Raw genomic sequence first — 22,349 nt, forward strand, 5'->3', positions numbered from 1 at the left:
ATTGTCTTCGAGTCAATTCCAACTCATAGCGACCCTACAGGGCAGAGTAGAACTGCCCCGTAGGGTTTCCACGGAGCGGCTGGTGGATTCAAACTTGGTTAGCAGCCAAGTTAACAACCACTGCACCACCAGGGCTCCCAATAAACACAAGGAGTGTGATATACTCCCCGAGTGACAATTCTGGACCCCTGGTGGTGCAGTGGTTAAGAGCTATGGCTGCTAACCAAAAGGTCAGCAGTTCGAATCTACCAGCTGCTCCTTGGAAACCCTATGGGGCAGTTCTACTCTGTCCTATAAGGTCATTATGAGTTGGAACTGACTCGACGGCAATGGGTCATGACAATTCTGGCTACTAGTTTCTTAAGCAAGTTACATTATTTCTCTGAGGTTCCCTCTCTTCATCTGTAAAACACAGGTTTTACAGAGTTGCTGTAAGGGTTAGATAGAAGAACGCACGTAAAGCACTTATCCTAAGATTGGTACATAGTAACCATTCTATGTTTGTCATTGTTATTATTCCATTAATAAAAGTCGCAGGCCTCTGGGGCAATGGGGAAGGATGTGCAGCTTGTAAACGTTTCCCAGGTGATCCTGAAAAGCCTCCTTCAATGGCATGCCCCCATCACCACTCTAGATATTAATAAAATGATGAATAATTAAAGAAGTAACAGCTACCTAAAGTCCTATTCTTGAGTATTTTATACAACACATTTCTTTAGTATTTAAAAAAAAAAAAAACAATAACAAAAAGGCAGGAGAGTATAACCTTACTCCCCAAAAGTTAACCACAGCAATATTTTGTGTATTTTCCTACAGTTTTTTTAATGCATATTTTTAAACAGTTAAGGTAAGACTGCAAGTACAATTTTGTGTCCTTCTTTTTTAATCCAATAATATGTCATAAGCATTTTCCCATGTCCTGCCTAACATTGTTAGACATGTCTTACCAAACCACACTCACTGCTGTCGAGTCGATTCCAACTCATGGCAACCCTGTAGGGCACAGTAGAACTGCCCTATAGGGTTTTCAAGGCTGTAAATCTTTACGGAAGCAAACTGCCACATCTTTCTTCCATGGTTAGACATGTAGGGGTCCTTTTATTGAAAGAATTATTCACTATTATTAACAAACGCATTAAGAAAATGAAAAGCAAACCATAGGCAGGGAGAGATTACATATATCTGATAAAGGGCTTGTATCCAGAATATATAAACAACACCTACAATTCAATAAGAAGAAGACAGAGAACTAAAAATTTTTACATGTGTTACAGGTTTGAAAAGACACTTCAAAAAGAAGGTATATAGTTGTGTATATTGCCACCAAAAATAAATAAAACATTATTTAAAAAAGAAGATACACAAACGAACAATAAGCATGAGGAAGGTACACAACATCATTACTCATCAGACGCATGCAAATCAAAACCACTATGAGCTACTGCCAGGAATGCCACATGTTGGCAGGGAATGTAGAGCACTGGAAATCTCATATATTGCTGCTGGGAGTGTGAAATTGTACAAACCACTTTGTAAAGCAGTTTGGTAGTTTATTATAAATACACACCGACACTATGGCCTGATGATTCCACTTCTAAGTATTTACTCAAGAAAAATAAAAACAAATGTCCACGAAAGACTAGCCAAAAATGTTCACAGTTGTTTTATTCATAATAGTCAAAAACTAGAAACAGTTCAAATGTCCATAAATAAATTGTGGCATAGTCCTACAACAGAATACTACTCATAAATAAAAAAAAAATTAACTATTGATACATAAACAGCATAGATGAGTCTCAAAAACATGTTGCATGAAATCAGTGAGACACAAGTCTATCTAATGTCTCATTCCAGGCAAAACTAGGCTATAGCTAGAGAAATCAGTCAGTGTTACTGGGGAGGTGTACAAGGAAACATGGGTATAGACATTTGTCAAAATTAATCAAACTATACACTTTAAATCTCTGCATTTCATTGTGTTTAAATTATGCCCCAATAACAATATTTTAAAACAATAAAATTATACACCAACTCTATGACCCAACAATTTCACTTCTCGATATTTACCACCCCCCCATGACAAGCAAAACAAAACAAAAAACCCGTTGCTGTCGAGTCGATTCTGACTCAGTGACCCTATAGGACACAGTAGAACTGCCCCATAGGTTTTCCAAGGCTGTCATCTTTACAGAAGCAGACTATCACATCTTTCTCCCGGCCAGTAGGTTTGAACTGCCAACTTTTTGGTTAGCAGGTGAGTGCTCAGTCACTGAGCCACCAGGGATCCTTTTTGAATATATAATTTTCATTATAAGCTTCAGTCTGAACAAAAGTTCAGTAGGAGCAGTGTACCAATTACTACATATAAACCAAAACCAAACCAAACCCATTGCTGTTGAGTTGATTCTGACTCATAGTGACCCTATAGGACAGAGTAGAACTGCCCCCATAGAGTTTCCAATGAGCACGTGGTGGATTCAAACTGCTGACCTTTTGGTTAGCAGGTGAACAATTAATCACTGTGCCACAAGGACTCCATTGCTACATATACTCAAACTTAAAAAAGAGAAAGAAAAACTTCTAAAATAATTAAAAATACATTGTCCCAATTATTCAACTATAAAAGAGAAAGATAAGATTCATACTTGCTCAGAGGAATAGGGAGAAAGATTTCCATTGGTGATCCTTTGTAACTTTGTCTTTCTCCAAGAGCATATTTGACTTCTTGTCCATTGATCACCACTTTTTCTATGGTAAGGTCCTTCGTATCCAAAATCTACAATTAAATTAATATTTTTAAACGATGAGAAAATAGTTTTATACACCAGAGAAAATTAACATCAGTTAACCACAGTGACTGTAGAGTAGAACTAGTTGCTCGTGGACAGTAAAATACAGAGGGAAGTTACAGGGATTAAAAGGAGTCAAAAGCTGGCATAGGTCCATCTCTCAGAACTCTGAGTTTCCTGAAAATCATTGGATCCTAAGATTTGCATGGAGCCATGGTGGCACAATGGTTAAGAGCTTGACTGCTAACCAAAACGTCAGCAGTTCAAATCCACCAGCCACTCCTTGGAAACCCTATGGGGCAGTTCTACTCTGTCCTACAGGGTAAGAGTTGCATATATATTGTTAGATAATTCTAAGATTGTTGTTGTTGTTAGCCGTTGTAGATTCCAACTCATGGCAGGCCTAGGTGTGCAGAGTAGAACTGCTCCATAGGGTTTCCAATGGTGTGATCTTTCAGAAGCAGGTCACCAGGCCTGTCTTCTGAGGCGCCATATAGTCACACAAATTTTGGGCTTTAAGTAAAAGTCAAATTAAAATGCCCTTGCTTCTGTCTCCTAAAACTTAACTTCTCTGCTATTAAAAACCTCACCTAAAACTTAAGTTTCTTTCACTCTGATTCCTCAATATATCTTATCATACATTTCTCCCTAGAATTCATATTGTCCAACTGCTACATACTGCCATATAGCCAAAAGTTAAAACAAACCTTGGCACTTTTAGACAAATAAGCATACTATTCGTCGCTGTTGTGTATCCAGAAAAAGCCCAACCTAGTATGGCAACTCTGACCAAATGACCCTAAGGAGGATTGGAACATCGTATCTACTTACTGCAGCCGATTATGGGCAATTGTTTTGTGCAGTAAGGGAGTGACAGCAAGAGTGTCTGAATATTTTCCATCCCTATAATCCCCTATCTAAACCCTAAAAACCATATCCTTCCATTATCTCTCAACTTATCTCTTTAAAATTTTCAACTTTCCTATGCCTCAAGACTGTTTCCAAACAAACCTGAACAAGACTGGCACGTTATTTTTAAAACTTCACTTGATCCTCCTGCCCACTCCAACAACTATTCTATTTTTCTCCTTCCTTTCTTAAATTCCAAGGGCAATCTATGGCTGCTGCTTTCAGTTCCTCATCACTCATTCCTCCCTTCACCCTCTTCAATCTGGCTTTGCACTCCTCTGCTACTGAAACGGCAGTCTTCCTAATCAACAAGGTCTTTTCTGTCCAATCATCTTGATCTCTGTTGACTCATAGCCCTTATGGCCCACACTATCTGTTTGAAATCCTTTTCTTGGCTTCTGTGATGGTTAATTTTATGTGTCAACTTGGCGAGGCTATGGTTCCAAGTTGTTTGTCCAAACACTAGTGTAGTTGCTATCATTGAGTAGTTACATGTGATTAAATCAGTTGGCCTTGGGTAGACCAGATTATTTTCCATAATGTAATGTGATATAATTACCTTACATCTAATGTAATGTAATCACCCTCTATAATGTAATCTAATGTAATATAACCACCTTCCATCCTGCAATCCAATGTGATGTAATCTAGCAAGCATACCAGCGCAGGATGGGTCCTAAATTTAATCACTCCTGAGTTATAGAAAGACCAGGACAGAGATGCACACACAAGGGAAGACAAACGACATGTGAGGATCATTCACAAGCAAAGGAATGCCAAGGATCATTGGCAGACACCAGAAACAGGAGTGAGGTTCACAGAAGAAATCAACACAGCTGAGACCCTGATTTGGACTTATTAGCCTCTAAAACTGTGAGAAAATAAATCCCTGATCTTTAAAGCCACCCACTTGTGGTATGTGCTACAGTAGCACTAGGTAACTAAGGTAGCTTCTTTACCTTTACACCAAAATGGTTTTCCTACTTGTCTAATGCTTTTCCTTTCCTTTCTTCTTTTTAACTCCTAAATATGAATAAGCTCCAGTGTTCTTGCCTTGGTCCTCTGATTTTCTTACTATACTCCTCGCTGTTAGCTCTCCCTCCCTCCCACATTTTCAACTAATATCTCAGTGCAGATGATCAACAGTATATTTCTATAGTTGTATCTCCTCCCTAGGACTTCTGCCTGTCATAAAGAAAAAGATCCTGGACTCAAAATTTAATTAAAAGAGATTGTTATTAAGCCAAGACAAAGACAATCATTGCAATGAGGGTTCTGCTAATGTGTACCAGCACAAGAAACTAGCAGAAGCCTCAGAGCAATGACTGTCTTTGTCTTGGCTCAATAACAATCTCTTTTAATTAAATTTGAGTCTTGGGTCTTTTTCCCTACGACATTTTGGCAATGAGGATGGGATTCAAAGCCGTCTTCCTTCAGAGGGATCCTCGAGGGGTCAAGGATTGGAGCGGGTCAGCGACAGGGCCCTTTGTGCCCTACCATTTCTATGGATACTGAGGGGAGGTAAGCGTTCTTGGATTCGAACCCTGTAATTTATGGAGTAGTTTGCCAAGATTTTTTACTAAGCCGTTTGTTGTGTTTTTCTGTCTGGCTTTTCTCAGATGTTTCAGCAAGCTTTCAGTTGTGGTTTTCTGTCCAGAATCTCTCGAACGTTCCAGCAAGCTTTCACTTGTTTTTCTGTTCAGAGTCTCTCAGACGTTTGGTAAGCTTTCGTTGTTTGTGTTGTCTAAATCTGAGCATCGCAGTCAATAGAGGGGTAAATCTACATTCAAAGAATATTTATTTGTGGTTTGTAAGAAAGAAGCTGAAAGTAATTATCTGTACAAGTGGTTTGTTTCTGGTAATGCTCAAGGGTGAAGTTTGCATGCCATCTAGTGATGCATGGTTGTATCTGCAGATTTCCGAATTTTGAGTTACACACGCTGAAACTGGTAACATGGGGACATGCCACTTATGGGCCACATTAAAATGGCATGCACTTGCCAGAGATAGCGTTAGCAAGTCTGGGAAAATTTTGAGACCAAGTGTCAAGTCTGGGAAAATTTTGAGCTCAGTAAAAATTAACTTTTCTGTGCAGTGGACTGGGAAAAAAAAAAAAAAGAGGCTCTAGAATAATCAGCAAAGTTTTCAGACACTAAGTGAAAGTTCCCTTTTGCTTCTTTGCTGGCCTTTCTCTCTCTCTCGACCTGTCTACGGAAAATCACTCCTCCTGCTAAGACTAACAGGTTTGACTCATAAACTAGCTCTAACCAAAGAAACTCCTTGACAAGTAAATTAATGGCTTACAGCTGTGCAGCAACCACAAACCCAGCCAAGCAAGAAACTACACATTGGCTAGAAAGATGCCCTGGCTACTCTTGCTTTAAAATAAGATGGCTGAAGAAATACTTAAAGAAGCTCTAGAAATATAAAGGAATTCTGTTTAAGATTCTAAACCTGAGCATCATGTTAAGAAGGAGAAAATCTCATTTTGAAATACCTTTTAAAATTAAATGTCCTGAAGAGAAAAGATAAACCTCCTACAGTCAAGGCTTGTTTTCATTAATTAATATGTTAGTAGGACCTAGGAAAGCCCAACAATAGTCTGAAGAAACACACTGAAAAGAAACAACCCTGAAAAGTCATTAATGATTGAACCCAATGCTATAGGCATTGAATTCATAGATTAAACAAAAGCAGTACCTAAGTTTTTAAAATGCCATCCCTAAGGTTTTTTTCTTCCCCCAAAGAAAAATTAATGGACAAAAGTTCAGAGCTGCAATCAAGAGAAAAAAAGGAAAACTGTCTATAGTTTAGCCAAACTGCTTATTGATAACTCTAGTTTAATTCAAGCGTTACAGAGTAGACTAAGAAATAATTCCCCATTACTAAGCTAATTAATTTGGCTTTAATTAGCTGGATCCTTTTAAAAATTATCAACAAACACTCCCTAAAGAACTTGTAAGTTAGAAGGAAGTTGGATACTACCACTACCCAACAACTAAACATTAGTGAAGTCCTAATAGCAGAATTGTTTACCATATTTTTTACATCATCCCATAATTCAGAATTTACATTTACCCTTGCATTTAAGAAGACAGAAAATAATTCTTATGAGAAAAATACTAGTAAAGTAAGGAATTCTTTGAACCTACCAACAATGTAATTTCTCATTGTTCTGATTGCCGAGAGGCAAGTACAGCTTAAGGAGGATTTCGTTTGTTTGTGCTTCTAGCAAACATTTTTGGCTTCCCTTTCTAGCTGCTCTCTTGCAGATGTTTTGGTCCCAGGTTTATTTATTCCAGGTGTGGGGTAAAGGTTACTTGTCCAAGTTTCAGGCAAGGGTTCTTGGACTAGATCCAAGGGAGAGCTCCAGTAATTTTGAGATAGGTCGACCTGACTGAAACAGCTGGAAACTGCATAGCTACTTGTGTGTATGTATGTGTTGCCTTGTTTTATGTTGTGCTGTTTTAGGAATGTTATGCTGTTGCTGATCATCATAAAATGGAAAATCATAAGGAAAAATACAAGCGGAGACCTTATAATGCAATTTGAACTGGCTCCAGAGACCCAATGAGTGTGTGATTCTCACCCAAGATGGTGTCCACTTGGACAAAATCTGCGGTAAGTCAGCTAGAAAGGTGAATAAGATTCTGTCTTGTGGACTTCACTTTTAATCTAGAGACAGCATTTGATCTTTTTCCCTTTGTGTGCCACCATGAGGTCACTCTAAGCCTCAGCTCCAAATAAAACTACTTCTTGTATCTGTCTTATGAATTAGGCTTCCAATAGCTACTCTAAAGAACTTTAATATGAACTAGTTGATTTAAAAAAATTATACTGAAAAAAAGGTGAATTATTTTGATTGATATAACAACGCCTTAAAAAGAATCAAATTATTCTAGACTCCTCTCTCTGAAGGATCCTATGAAACATGCAAAAAAAATGGAATTATGGAAATATAATAATTTCTTACCTCTGATTGATATTATTAGGAAACTCTGGTGGTATAGTGGTTAACAGCTACAGCTGCTAACCAAAAGGTCAACAGTTTGAATCCACCAAGTGCTCCTTGGCAACTCTATGGGGCAGTTCTTCTCTGTCCTATAGGGTCACTATGAGTTGGAATCAACTCGACAGCAAAGGGTATTATAATATTTCTTTAAGAACTCATTCTAACTGGTTTAATGATAAATAAGTGCTTAGAAAATTAAATAGTCCTAATATTCCCAAGAATAAAAAATAATTTTGTTCCAACAAATATTTTTATGCCAACTTTAAAAACAAGATCTTAAAAACTAAAGCTTTCTAAACAACTTAAGCTGAGTAGTATAGAAAATGTTTTATTTAGAGTAAGGAATAAAAACAAGAAGGTTAAACTGCTTACAGTAATTAAATTTTGTAATATATAAACTTAAATTACTAGTATGTAATATATAACATTATATATTGTTTTGTGGTTGTTCTTAGGTGCAGTCAAGTCAGTTCCAACTCATAGCGACACCATGTACAACAGAATGAAACACTGCCCAGTCCTGTGCCACCCTCATAATTGTTATGCTTGAGCCCATCATATATTAGTAATATATTATATACTTAAATTGACTTCTAATACTAAACTAAGTTAACAGAGATTCATTAAAGTTTATACACTCTTACTTGTATACCACAGAAAAAGGATATATATACATATATTCAGATTTGATAATAAATATGTTCATTTTATGTTACTTAAAGAGTTATACTATAAGAAATATGTAACAAAGACAAGAAATTTAAAAAGCTTACTAAAGATTTTTGTTTAATATAATCAAGCTTCTAGTTTATTGCAACTAAAACTTTAATGGGTTAATTCATCAGAATTTTTAAAAAGCTTAATGGCAAATAACATATAAAGCAAAGAATTAATTTTCTCACTGTTAAAAATAACAATTTTCCTTAATTACTAGATTGAAAGATTAATTTTATTTTTTGTACAATTTGCCTCAAAAACAAAGGTTCAATAAAATAAATTCCTGAATTAAAAACAGCCACATAGTTATAAAACAAAAAATAAGGTTTTTACTTTTAAAACTTTTGCTTTAAATAACTTAAGTATTGTTTCTCATAAGCTCCTGACCACTTTGAAACTCCACAGAAAGCCACAATTTGCTTGTTTTGTAAAAAAAAAAATGCAAAAAAGGATTTATTCAATATGTTATAAATCACATAAAATATATTGTCAAAATCAGGAGAAGTACCAAATTTACTTTAAATTAAAAAAATTTTATATGTCAATAATGTTTATCTAATGCTGGACAACAAGCACATACTACATCACAATTTTATTATTTCAGTTGCTAACTTGGTCCAAACTTTGTTTCCTTTAAATCTAGCATCATCAAAGCCAATGATTTCAACTAAAGAATTCACACTGTTTAACCATAATTTTTTAAATTACCATTCAAATATTTAGCTTAATATATTCTTGCTATATCCTGACTATATGGCACCATGTCTCAAAATTATTATGTGTTATATCTAAAGCTCTTTGGGAATGATAATAATTATTATGTTTGAAGATATTTTTATCTAAACTTTTTATTTAACTTTATTTGGCTTTATATTACTTTTGTAATTAATGCTCATCAAATCTTTTTACTTTTAAGAATTATTTTTATAAATTAACCATAGCCATTTTTAAATTTATCACTCACAAATAAGTTTTACTTTGCCAATTCACTGAAAACGCAACAGACTGTATCAGACTCATAAAGAGGACTATAATATTTTGAACATAAATTACTATTGGACTAAATCAAGATTTTAAAATTCTTATGTAGAAATTGACAGAGTTTTTCAAGTTGCTGCTGATCTAGAATACTATGGAACCAAAACTGGCTACATGGGACTAAGTAAACTAAAAGAATTACCATAAGGTTTTTATGAAAATATTACTCATGTTCAATGTTCTAATTTCTACATATAGGAAATCACTTTATTTTCCTTTCCCCCTTTTAATATAGGAATCAGCTATTTCAAGAACTAATAACACAATGTTAGTTACAGAATATCCTATGAATTAAGAAATGTTACGGTTCTTGTCAAAGTTTGGACTAAGTACATTCAGAATATCTTAAATGATTCCACCCATGGACTCCAAGAAATGAATGCTGAAATAAGTATAATGAGAAAAGTAATTCTTCAATGTTGTTAAATACTGTTATTTTAATCCAATATTCTAAAGAATTTTTTCACAGGTTAAAGGAACTTTTGACAACCAAAATTCCAAAATCTGCTTAATATTGTTCCAGAGGACTATATATAAGAAAAGACATCAGTTAAAAGATTCCCTGGAGCCTCGTTAAAGAGGACTGTATGTAGTTCTCCTTGCTAATCACTGTGCTGCTAAATTACAGGGAGTTAAGACCGGGAAACACCTCTCTCAATTAAAGAAAGCTGCTGCTTCTACTTGGATAGTTCAACCAGCAAAAAGACTCAAACTAAAATTCAAAAATCGCCAGAATAAAAATCAAGACAAAATTTGGCATGGACAACTCATCCCAAGATCTAGGACTAGGCTTGTAAACGCTTTATTCCCAAACACTGGAACACATAAATAGAAATACAATTCTTGGACTTTGCATATTTCTTTTTCTAATATTTGCTATCCTTTTGTCTTACATAGCTTTAAAGTCTGTAGACTAGTAACTTTCTCTTGGTGAATGAATGTTATTGAAATTATTACTTTGTGCCTAACCCTCATTGTTTTAAAGTAGCTTTGTTCTATCAGTTAGGTTTTATTAATTGTTAAGACAGATTTGTATAGGTAAATCTTTCTGTGTGTTTTAACCAAAAAACATCCCTTTATATTTTTCTCTTGGTCCTTTGTATGTTAATTGCTCTTGTTTATTTCTTCTGAGCAATCTTCCTCCATCATGAAGCCTTTCTTAAGTTCTTTGCTACTATACCTCGTAATAATCACTGAGGCCTGAGAAGATAGTGCCTTTGTCAGACTGGCTTAATCAATAGCAAACACCTTCTGTTACTCTTAGATTAACACCACCGGGGAAATAGAAGACATTCGTAAAATACATCAACAAGCAGTTTGGCTTCACTCTATTCTTCCTATGGCTATACTTTCTTTTTCTGATTTATTCAATTAGTTACCACAAGGAATAGAGTCATGACTGAGAACATTTTTACAAACTAGATTAATTAGCATTGATTGTGACTGTTATTGGAATTATTAAATGTGTTTTCAAATGCATATCCAAATTACGAAGTTCAACACCACTGAAACAACTTATATACATTGATTTCACTCACTTTTTTAACACAGTGGATGAATCCTGCACCCCAGATTAGCTTCAATGAAAAGGTCAAATATTGTTCCAATATGGCCTAGGTCTCTGAGTCATTACCTCCCTCCCAGATAACAACATCCAGACAAGACGCATGGCAGAGAATCAGATGGTATTCAACAAAGAAACTAAGTTGTGAGTTTAAAGGCCTGAAGCAGGATAAGCAGCCATCTAGGATATAAAGATCACCATAAGGACATATAATAAGATCACTGAAATGGCTGCTCACACACAGCACTGTAAATTTCCCAGAGCTGCCCGGCAACCAGGGAACTGGTTGTCCCTGACTATGGAGAAAGAGGTTTAACACCAGATATAAAACAAACATAAACCATAAAGATGGAGTCACCATGTGGGGGCAGCAAATCAATAACCCATGCAGAAGAAAGCATGCCCATAAGGATGTTCCATTAAAATCTTGATCTAAAGGAGGGAATGATACAGAGATCCTAAAAACTATAAAGAAGTATCTGACCGGAGTAAAAGAAGCTAAAATAGGGTTCAGGTTTAAAATCCAATCTGTGTAAGCAAAGCTAAAGTAGGGTCTTGTTTTGGAGTTCACTCTGTGTAGAAAACCTGTAGAACAAGTAAGCTAAACTGGTTAGGGTAGTTTTGTCTGTTACCTGATATCTAATAGACTGTGGTTGCTCCTTTTAATAAAGCCAGAGAGCCTCTATAAAACTTCTACATTTCAGCGCTTGAGGTGTTCACTCATTTATGCCAAGAAATCTGGAAGACAGCTACCTAGCTAACAGACCGGAAGAGATCCATATTTGTGCCCATTCCAAAGAAAGGTGATCCAACAGTATGCAGAAATTATCAAACAGTATCATTAATATCACAATCAACTAAAATTTTGCGGAAGATAATTCAGAAACAGTTGCAGCAGTACATCAACAGGGAACTGCCAGAAATTCAAGCTGGATTCAGAAGAGGATGTAGAATCAGAGACATCACTGCTGATATCAGATGGATCTTGGCTGAAAGCAGAGAATACCAGAAAGATGCTGTCTTAGTCATCTAGTGCTGTTATAACAGAAATACCACAAGTGGATGGTTCTCACAAAGAGAAGATTATTTCCTCACAGTAAAGTAGGCTAAAAGTCCAAATTCAGGGTGTCAGCAACAGGGGAAGGCTTTCTCTCTCTGCTGGCCTTCTCATCAATCTTCCCCTAGACTAGGAGCTTCTCCATGCAGGGATCCCAGGTCTAAAGGCCATGCTCAGCTCCTGGCACTGCTTTCTTGGTGGTATGAGTTCCCCCCTCTCTACTCACTTCCCTTTCTTTTTTATCTCGAGAGATAAAAGGTAGTGCAGGCCACACCCCAGGGAAACTCCCTTTACATTGGATCAGGGATGTGACCTGGGTAAGGGTGTTACAATCCCACTCTAATTCTCTTTAACATAAAATTACAATCACAAAATAGAGGACCACAATACAATCATGGCCCAGCCAAATTGATACATACATTTCTGGTGGGATATAATTAAATCCATGAGAGATGTTTATTTGTGTTTTATTGACTATGGAAAGGCATTCGACTGTGTGGATCATAACAAATTATGAATAACATTGGGAAAAATGAGAATTCCAGAACACTTAATTGTGTTCTTGTGGAACCTGTACATAGACCAAGAGGCAGTTGTTCGAACAGAACAAGGGGATACTGTGTGGCTGAAAATCAGGAAAGGTGTGTATCAGGGTAGTATCCTTTCACCATACTTATTTAATCTGTATGCTGAGCAAACAATCCGAGAAGCTGGACTATCTGAAGAACAGGGTATCAGGATTGGAGGAAGACTCATTAACAACATGTGATATGCAAATAACACAACCTTCCTTGCTGAAAGTGAAGAGGACTTGAAGCACTTACTGGTGAAGATCAAAGACTACATCCTTCAATATGGATTACACCTCAACATAAAGAAAACAAAAATCTTCATAACTGAATTAATAAGCAATATCATGATAAACAGAAAATATTGAAGTTATCAAGGATTTCAATTTACTTGGATCCACAATCAATGCCCATGGAAATAGCAGTCAAGAAATCAAATGATGTATTGCATTGGGCAAATCTGCTGCAAAAGACCGCTTTAAAGTGTTAAAAAAGACGATACTTTGAGGACTAAGGTGCGCCTAACCCAAGCCATGATATTTTCAATCACATCATATGCATGCTAAAGCTGGACAATGAATAAGGAAGACCAAAGAAGAACTGGTGCCTTTGAATTACGGTGCTGGTGAAGAATACGGAATATACCATGGACTGCTAGAAAAAGAAACAAGTCTGTCTTGGAAGAAGTACAGCCAGAATGTTCCTTGGAAGCAAGGACGGTGAGACTTCGTCTCACGTACTTTGGACATGTTATCAGGAGGAAGAAGGACATCATGCTTGGTAACACAGAGGGTCAGAGAAAAAGAAGAAGACCCTTGACAAGATGGATTGACACAGTGGCTACAACAACGGGCTTAAACAGAGCAAGGATTTTAAGGATGGCGCAGGACTGGGCAGTGTTCTATTGTACGTAGGGTTGCTATGAGTCCGAACTGACTCGATAACACCTAACAACAACAGTTCCAGAGAAGAATGTCCTGTGACCACTCTGTGAACTCCTATGGTTGTTCAGTGGTAACTAACCAACAAAGTACCGATATCACCAAGTAGTAGCTACCTTACCTCACCAAGCACCAGTGAGAATTTTGTTAGCTTGTTTCCAAAGGAACCTTAACCCAATCGGCTTGTCCCTATGCTTTGTTCCTAAGGAATCTTAAAACAAAACTTGTAAGCCACCAATCAATATAATGTCAGTAAGTAGGTAACTAGTCAACAAAACTCTGTAAACCAATCATTGTTAAGGTCCCATTTGTTATCACACCTTTGACAATGATATATCTTTACTTCCTTCTGTAACAGTATATTAAAGACTCCCTGCTTGTGATTCAATGGACTCTGCTAGTCTCTTGTGCCTGGTGCACACTAGCAGAACCATCACTGCAACGATTGTCTTTGTCTTGGCTTAATAAATATATCTTTTAATCAAATTTGAGTCTGGGGTCTTTTCTCCTATGACAAGCCTAACATCTTTAATTGCCTGCTAGACATTTTCAAGGGAAATATCACCTATTCAATAGGCTTTTAAAATTTCGAAAAAGGAATCCATCATTATGCCCTTGATTTCTCTATTCTGTTAATAGTGCTACCATCCTCCAGGTACCTCAGGTCTGAAACATTCAAGTAATCCACAGTGGATCCCACCACCTATCCTACCAAGCCAATTAGCAAATTTTTCTTTTACACTATCTTCATCCTTTGGTTTCCTTCCTTCTGCTACCACCCTAGATCAGGACCACTGTTACAAATGCCTACTATCTGTTCTCCCTACCTCTGGCCTCAACAGCAGGAGGAGGTAGAAAGCCAGGAAACAGCCATTTTCAAGGAGGGCTTTAAACTGGTTCAAACCAGTTCAATCACGGCCGACAAACTGAAACCGGAACAGATCCAAATTTTTAAGTTTGGGTGATCCAAAACCATAACCAGAACAGGAAAAATTACAGGCCGAGGCCCTGGAATAGAAGACTCAGAAGAGGCGTAGCGAGCCCTTTGAGGAGCCTGATGCTTGAGACTGGATTATTGCCGTAACTGAGGAGAGCGACACACTCGAAGCGGTGTGGTCAGCCCCCATCTTTGAATGGGGCACCACTGTTTCTGCCTCTGTGCAAAATCCAATGGGCAAGAGATTTGGTTGCTCTGCAAAGTGTATGCTGCCCTTGTTTTCTAAGAGGGAGATTAAATTTCTATCAGGGCTTCCACTCGTAATTTTTCCCGTTCCAGTAATGGTTCCTGTTCACTCAAATTTTAAAAAAATTCGCGTCTGTTCCTGTGTTGCTTCCTCGGCCATGATTGAACCGGGAGTAACTGGCTGGAAGCCCTGTTTTCCAATCACCTCCTTTTATGATAGATTAAGTTTAGGTGATAAACTCAGAAAATGTCACAAAGGCAATCACTAATTTGATTCCAACTGCTCTTAACCTCTCCGGATTCAACAAATTTTGGTTCGTAAGAAATTTCCATCCTGGTTTAATTTTTTCTCTCTTTTTTAAAACAGCAGTTATGGGTACCATCTGTTTCCTTCCTAATGTGCAGTCATTTTCTGTTTACTTTCCTTTGGAGTACCTCAGTTGTTGCCCTTGCTCTAAACTAGTAGAACTGGTTTATCTTTCTGCACTTACAGATTTAGAATATGGTTTTATTAGGTTTATATTTTATCAAGAATAATAATAATTACTCCTTTGTTCCTTCATATTCTAGCACCTATTTCTGAATATCTGATTTGTTTTAAGAATTTGATTTGAATATACATGTTTATTACTACTCATGTTTACATTGATTTTATAGCTATAAAGATGAATTAATTGGGTCATTTCCTTGCAGAACATACTCTATTTTCTGTATTGTCTAAACTTTTCAATCTGTTCAGAGTAAGGAGTCAAGTTATTGTTTTGACTACCTTTGTGAAGCCTTTTTCCTAATCCCTATATATGTTATGGACCCCTGGTGGCACAGTGGTTAAGAGCTCGGCTGCTAATCAAAAGGTCAGCGGTTTGAATCCCCCAGTTGCTCCTTAGAAATCCTATGGGGCAGTTCTACTCTGTCCTGTAGGGTCACTATAGTTGGAATCGATTCCACAGCAATGGGTTCTGGGGTTTGGTATACGTTACAGCAGTTGGTCCAACCCTCTCCTACAGCACTTATGGTATTACATTATAATGATCTGTTCTCTCCACAAGACTAGAGTTCTTAAAAAGACAGGAGATGTTACTCAGATTTGCATTCATAGGGCTTAGCACAATATCTGAAAAATAGTGGGTGTCAATTAATGCATGAAGCAAATCCTGGACCAAGAGAAAATTTAAAAATGCAATGTTTAAGCTACATATCTCAAGTCCTAAGCCTCAGTTATGATTTCCAAATTATTTGCAAAATTTCCCTTCAAATTTCACTGATTAATGTTATTAAACAATTGCTCAAAAACAGTAATCAGAAAGAAAAATGTAAGGGACCTGGATAGTCTAAAGTTAGTACTTTTTAAAAAACATTTACTGAGTGAGTATCAACTATGTGTAAGGTCAAGATATGCACACACAGTTAAAATAAGAAACAGCCCTAACAGTAGGAAGCTACTGAGAATATAACTTACTGCATCTCATGGTATTCTTTTTGAATAACATCCCCAAAATGGGCTGTAATTCTAAACAGCTGAACTGTTGCTATGGCGTATACACAACTGATTCCCTTTTTGTCCAGCCTTCTGGGAAATTCCATGTCAGCCTGCTGGCCCACTTCTTTTTATGTATATAAACAGGACTTTATATCATGTGTTTTGTTTCTCCTATCCTTATTCTCTCTTCCTTCAAATTCTTTACTTATTTTTAATCTTGTTATACTATATATATTGTTTTCAGCAGTCTCAAATACTTTCTGGAACAAAGCAGGGTAAAAAAAAAAAAAAGCCTTATGTCTCATTATTATATCCTTATTTACATTTTCTACTTGTTATTTGCAGGGTGCTGTAATGAAAAAAAAAAAAAAGAAAAACTGCGGGCTTATGCATTAAAAACAAAAACACCTACCTTGATTTGATTCTCAGCTTAGTGAAGACTGAAGGGTTTGTAGTCAGAAAGTTGTGTGTTCAATTCCTGGCTTCTGCCACTTACTAACTCTATGATTTTGAGCAAGTCACTAAAACTTCTTCAAGCCAATAACTTAAAAAAAAAAATGAAATTTTCAATAAAGGAAATAAATGCTTGAGAGTTATCACAAATTTGACTACCAAACCTCAGTGTAAATAAACCAACACTTTAAAAGAAGTTTTCAAATATCTGAAACTTGGTCCTATTAGAGCTCCTGTGGCATTCCCCAGCATCATGAACTCCAAGAATTGAGAGGAAAAGGAACACAGGATGTCTCCTCAGCCAGCACTGGCACGGGTCTTCTCTATCATTAGTGGTTAAGTATGTTGCTATCTCACCTCCAAGATACAGCTAGAACTATTATCAGTGTAGATGGCATTAAGCATAGGCACTGTTTTCTAACTGAATTCATCCATTAATCAGCTCATCAAATTTCTGAGTGTCCTCTATGTGCCAGGTTCAATACTAAGAACTGGAGATACAAAGAGTCCCTACCTTCAAGAGTCCATAATCTAGTGGAGGAAAGAAACAAGCTAACTCCAAATAAATAAAAATAAATAAATCCACGTTCTTGGGCTTGGGTTATTGTCATAAAATAAGCAAGCAATTATAAACAAACACTGCTTTGTATGAAAAATAGCCTTTCTTGTATAGAATCTAATATTATTATAATTCCAGACTCTAATTTACTAAACAAACATACCAACTAGAAATAATAATTTTAAATATCTTATTTTTCTCTAGATTTGGAGAATGTAAAAACAATGCACAGGTTTTTAGAGTAAAGGGGACACTGAAAGGACATTCCTTTAAAAAATGAAGCATTCTGACTGTTACTTATTCATAGAACAGATGTAAAGCTTTCATTTTAAAAAAACAGATGAGAGTGCAACGTCATATTAAACAGTGTAAAGCTATCAAAATTGAATTTCTTTTAATAAAAGGAAAGATTGCAGGGGAACAGGACTTCACTTCAGCCCTGCCCAGGAAAAGCTGCCGCTGCAATAAAAGATAGCATGGTACTTCAAGTGGACCAAAGTACAACCTACAGGGAAACATTTACATTCTTGCTTATAATACTTTTATTTCTTTCTTATAGCATTTTCGTTGACTACTAGAGGGGTCAACCTATTTTCTAAATGAGAATTAGTCTAATAAAATGTTAAAGGACAAAGAGTAAGTTATGTACTATATTAGTTCACACTGCTGAACTCAAAATACAGACCTCTTGCACAAGTAAGAAAAACAGGTATGAAAGCCACCAATTCTTATCTATACTTATTATTTCGCCCAATTATTTGACCCCACTAATTTCTCTTGTCCCTTCCTGTTTGGAAAGGTAATTTATTGATGTCACCGGTTGGAGAGTCTGGTATTGCCTCCCAGAAACTTGTTTGGAGCCCTGGTGGCACAGTGATTAAGTGTTCAGCTGCTAACCAAAAGGTGGGCAGTTCATATCCACCAGTCACTCACTGGAAACCCTATGGGGCAGTTCCATTCTGTCCTATAGAATCATTAAGAGTCGGAATTGACTTACAGCAATGGGTTTTTAATTTCTCTCAGTCAAGCCTACAACATACCTGATCTTCCCATTGTTTATTGCCGTGGTTTAGTAGATGTTACCATGCTACACTGTGCAAAATAACCCCATCCTGACTTGGTGAGGAGACCAACTATGGTTGGTCTTTTCATGTCCCTCATTCAATTCTTCAGGTGAAAGGTACAATCCAAATACTACTAGACAACTTGAATAAGAACACTGAAAACAGGTTATGGTGTACAGATAATATAATTGAATAACACTCCATGAATCTAAAATTTTCAGTTATTCAAATGGCTGGAGAGCTTGCAGGAGTATTATCTAAGAAGCACAGTAACTACTCGCTTCTTGACACCAAGTATGAATAAATCGTATTCAGTCATCCTTAGAAAGCTTGAGTGCCTCAAAACCAAAAATGCGTTTCCATCCAGCCGATTCCGACTCACAGAGACCCTACAAGACAGGTTTCCAAGGCTGTAACCTTTACGGAAGCAGACTGCCACATCTTTCTCCCGCAGAGCGGCTGGTGGGTTCGAACCGCCCACCTTTAGCTTAGAAGCCAAGTGTTTAACCACTGAGCCACTAGCTCCTTTTGAGTGCCCCACCCACCCTTAAATTATAGAGGATAAGGGTGATAAGACTCAAAGGCTGGAACAACCATAACCTCAGAGAGAGAGAGAGAGACAGAGAGAGAGAGAGACAGAGACAGAGACAGAGACAGAGAGAGAGAGAGAGACAGAGAGAGAGAGAGAGAGAGAGAGAGAGAGAGAGAGAGAGAGCTGCAGCCAGAGTTAGACGGCAGAGAATGGAAGTATTAAAGCAGGGCAGAGGGAAGGGGTTTGGGGCTGGAATTCTAAGAGGAGGAGAACGACTAGCATTGAAGTCGAGAAAACAGGGCGATCTGTCGTTTCCTGCAGACCTGCGGAATGAAATAAAGGTGCCCAGGAGGGAAGAGGAGGGTCAGGGATGAGCAAAATATAGGATCTGAGATTTGCCTAAGACTGCCAACTAAGGAAGGTGCGCCGGGGTCTGAGAGAAGTCTGGGGCCTGAGAAGGGGGCTCTGGGCTGCGGCCTGAGGAAATGAGGAGGCTACTCTGGGGCTACCGCTGGGAACTAGGATTGTAGGGTGAAGGGGAATTGGTGCAAAAATGAAACCTGCGTGAGGGCTGGGTGAGGAGCGATGCTTGGATGGGGCGCTAGGACGTGTTCAGGGGCTGGGAAGAGGGTCACAGGGGAGTAAGGGCGTTTAAGTACACGTAGGAGATGGTTGAGGGAAGGGATGCAAAAGACATTAAGTGGAGTGGAGAAGAGGGCGCTAAGAGTGAGGTCTGAAGACTGGGCGCAGAACATGGGCTGCGGGCTGCGGGGCGGCAACGAAGCATGCGTGGGGCTGAGAAGGGGCAGCAACGGGGTGAGCCGGGGGTCCCCGGGGCCGCGGGCGAGGGACGAGAGGCTGGCGGCCAGGGCGAAGAGGGCACGGGGCTCACGTCCTCACTGTACCAGGCTGCGCAGATTGTCCTCCTGAGACTCGATAGTGAGCGCCACGGTCCCGGTAAGCGCCCGGCGAGTAAAGTCGATGCTGCAGCGCAGGTGCAGGTGCTTGGTCCGGCAGACAGAAGCCGGAGAGGCGAAAGAGCAGGTATCCACTACCTCCGGCATGGCTCTGGAAGTTCCGCTGCACACCGATCCGCACCCCAACTTGGCTGCCAAACTACACGATTGAGAGCGACAGTAGGACGGAGGGAGGTAAAGAAGCGGCGGAGGGATTCGCAGTGCACGCTGGGAAAGGAAGTTTCTTAACGTTAGAGAACACTGGGAAGCGCGATGGATGGAACTACAAGTTCCACGGTGCAGCGCGACAAGGAGTGCGCTTTGCTACCTGGGAGAGGGGGGAGAGACAGGTTTGTGTGTGTGTGTGTGTGTGTGTCTGTGTGTGTGTCTGTGTGTGTGTCTGTGTGTCTGTGTGTCTGTGTGTGTGTCTGTGTGTGTGCGCGTGTGTGTGTGTGTGTGTGTCTGTGTGTGTGCGCGCGCGCGCAGTTAGAGAAAGGGTGTACTGAGGGAAATGATAAATGGAGCGGGGAGGTCTTACTGAACGTTTCTCTTTTACTTTCATTTAACATCAGTGGAAGCTGCAATAATAAAAAAAAGTCAAATATTGGAGATAGGAGGAGGAGGGGTGAAAATAGATAAGAGTCTTCTAAGGAAACTGCTTTTCGTGCAATTCCTCGTTAGTATAGTGGTAAGTATCCCCGCCTGTCACGCGGGAGACCGGGGTTCGATTCCCCGACGGGGAGGCCCACAGAATATTTTCTTTCATTACTTCATAAATTGGAGAATAAAAATGCTCATGCAACTTCTTATAAAGCTAATATGAGAAAGAATAGTCAACTTCAAGTTACCTGTAAGCTTTATATTTATAAAAACTTGTTGCTGGCTTGCCATGTCTGCAACTCGGTACAAGTGAATCGAAAATAAAAATGCTCATGCAAACCTTTAAAAAGCTAATATGAGAAAGAATAGTCAGTCAACTTCAAGTTATCTGTAAGATTTATATTTATAAAAACCGTTGTTGCTGGCTTGCCATGTCTCCAATTCAGTACAAGTGAATTGAGTTCAGTCAGTTAAACAACTACTTATTCAGTGCTTATGACGTAAATTTCCAGGCGTTAGGGATCTACAAAGGAAGAAGGCAACATTCCCATTTTAGCAGTTTAGGCAGATTATTTCAATACACTGTAATAAGAAAATTCTATGATAAAAGAGATGAAAGGGAAGCAAGCAGAGAGCTGGGGACCTCATACTACCAAGAAAGCAGTGCCAGGAGCGGAGCGCGTCCTTTGGACCCGGGGTCCCTGCCTGGAGAAGCTCCTAGTCCAAGGGAAGATTGATGACAAAGACCTTCCTCCAGAGCTGACAGAGAAAGAAAGCCTTCCCCTGGAGCTGACGCCCGGAATTTGGTCTTGTAGCCGACTGGTCTGTGAGAGAATAAATTTGTTGAAGCCATCCACTTGCGGTATTTCTGTTACAGCAGCACTAGATGACTAAGACAAAGGGAAATACAATTCAGTGAATGAATATGACCTATCAACACCAGAGAGTTAAGAAACTATTGGTCCAGGAAGACAATGCTGGGGGCCTGACTTAGGTCAGTGGAAGTAAGGATTGAGTGGGAATGATAGATGGAAGTACTGCTTAGGAGGTTAAGTGGGATTCACAGAAACTGGCAATTGAGAAGGAGGCTACGATGACTCTCGGGTTTTCGGCTGCAGTGGCTGGGTAATCATTAATCAGAGACAGAAATTATGAGAAGAGGGCAGATTTAGGTGGGAAGATGCTAAATTGAATTTTGGACATACGGAGTTTAAGAACTGAGAGTCAAAGTGGAGATGTCCATGTGATTCAGTTGGATACTGAAGTCCATAGCTCTGGAGACTGTCAGATATGACAGCTGTTACATATTTTGGTGGGTGAAACCATGATAGTGCATAAACTCAACCCAGGAAGAGTGTTCAGAAAAAAGAGCGGTGGAAACAGATTGGAAGCTGGGAAAATACCAGAATTTAATACAAAGACCTAGAGAAAGAGGAGCCAAATGTCAAATGCATCTGTTGTTGTTGTTAATTGCCATTAATTCTGACTCATGGTGACCCCATGTGTTGCAGACTAGAACTGCTCCATAGGGTTTTCTTGTTTATAATCTCAATGGAATTGCCAGGCCTTTTTTTCCACAGTACTGTTGAGTGGGTTCGAACTACCATTAAAATAAGGAGTGAAAAGCGTCCTTTGGATTTGGCAGTGCGTAGGGGTAGAGAGATGGTGGTTTTCCTGACTTTTGTGGTTTGGTTGAATGTGGAAGCCAGAGAGTATTGAGTTGGGCAATGAAAGAAGAGGTGAAAGTAGAGCATAGGCTGTTCTTTCAAGTGGAGATGCTTGACCAATGTGAGAAGGGAAGATAAAAAGTGTAGCTAAAGAGGAATTGCAGCACTGATGAAGTGATTTTTATTTTTAAGGGTGAGAGAAACTTTAAGATGTTTAGAGATAGAGGTAAAAGAGTTTCTAGAGAAGAGAAAGCTGAAG

At 38.5% G+C, this 22,349-nt stretch overlaps 1 protein-coding gene and 1 non-coding gene across 3 annotated transcripts in view; one reads left to right on the forward strand and one right to left on the reverse strand.

Moving 5' to 3' along the window:
• Nucleotides 1-20,114, reverse strand: part of LTA4H (leukotriene A4 hydrolase) — a 42,619-nt gene extending 22,505 nt beyond the window's left edge. Inside the window, exons 1-3 of one of the 2 annotated variants that reach the window (XM_023735730.1) lie at nucleotides 19,773-19,902; nucleotides 16,672-16,803; nucleotides 2,646-2,776 (exon numbers count right to left, since the gene is read on the reverse strand). In XM_023735730.1, coding sequence (XP_023591498.1) covers nucleotides 2,646-2,677 — 32 coding nt within the window. In that variant the 5' untranslated portion in view covers nucleotides 2,678-2,776; nucleotides 16,672-16,803; nucleotides 19,773-19,902. Of the gene's footprint in view, nucleotides 1-2,645; nucleotides 2,777-16,671; nucleotides 16,804-19,772 lie in introns of both variants that reach the window. The other variant, XM_004381242.3, reaches the window with a different exon arrangement.
• Nucleotides 20,115-20,494: 380 nt separating this feature from the next.
• Nucleotides 20,495-20,566, forward strand: TRNAD-GUC (transfer RNA aspartic acid (anticodon GUC)). The gene has a single exon. It is a non-coding gene; the product is annotated as a tRNA-Asp (tRNA).
• Nucleotides 20,567-22,349: the final 1,783 nt, after the last annotated feature.

Source organism: Trichechus manatus, unplaced genomic scaffold (genome assembly GCF_000243295.1).
Source record: "Trichechus manatus latirostris isolate Lorelei unplaced genomic scaffold, TriManLat1.0 scaffold00081, whole genome shotgun sequence".
NCBI classification, from domain to species: domain Eukaryota; kingdom Metazoa; phylum Chordata; class Mammalia; order Sirenia; family Trichechidae; genus Trichechus; species Trichechus manatus.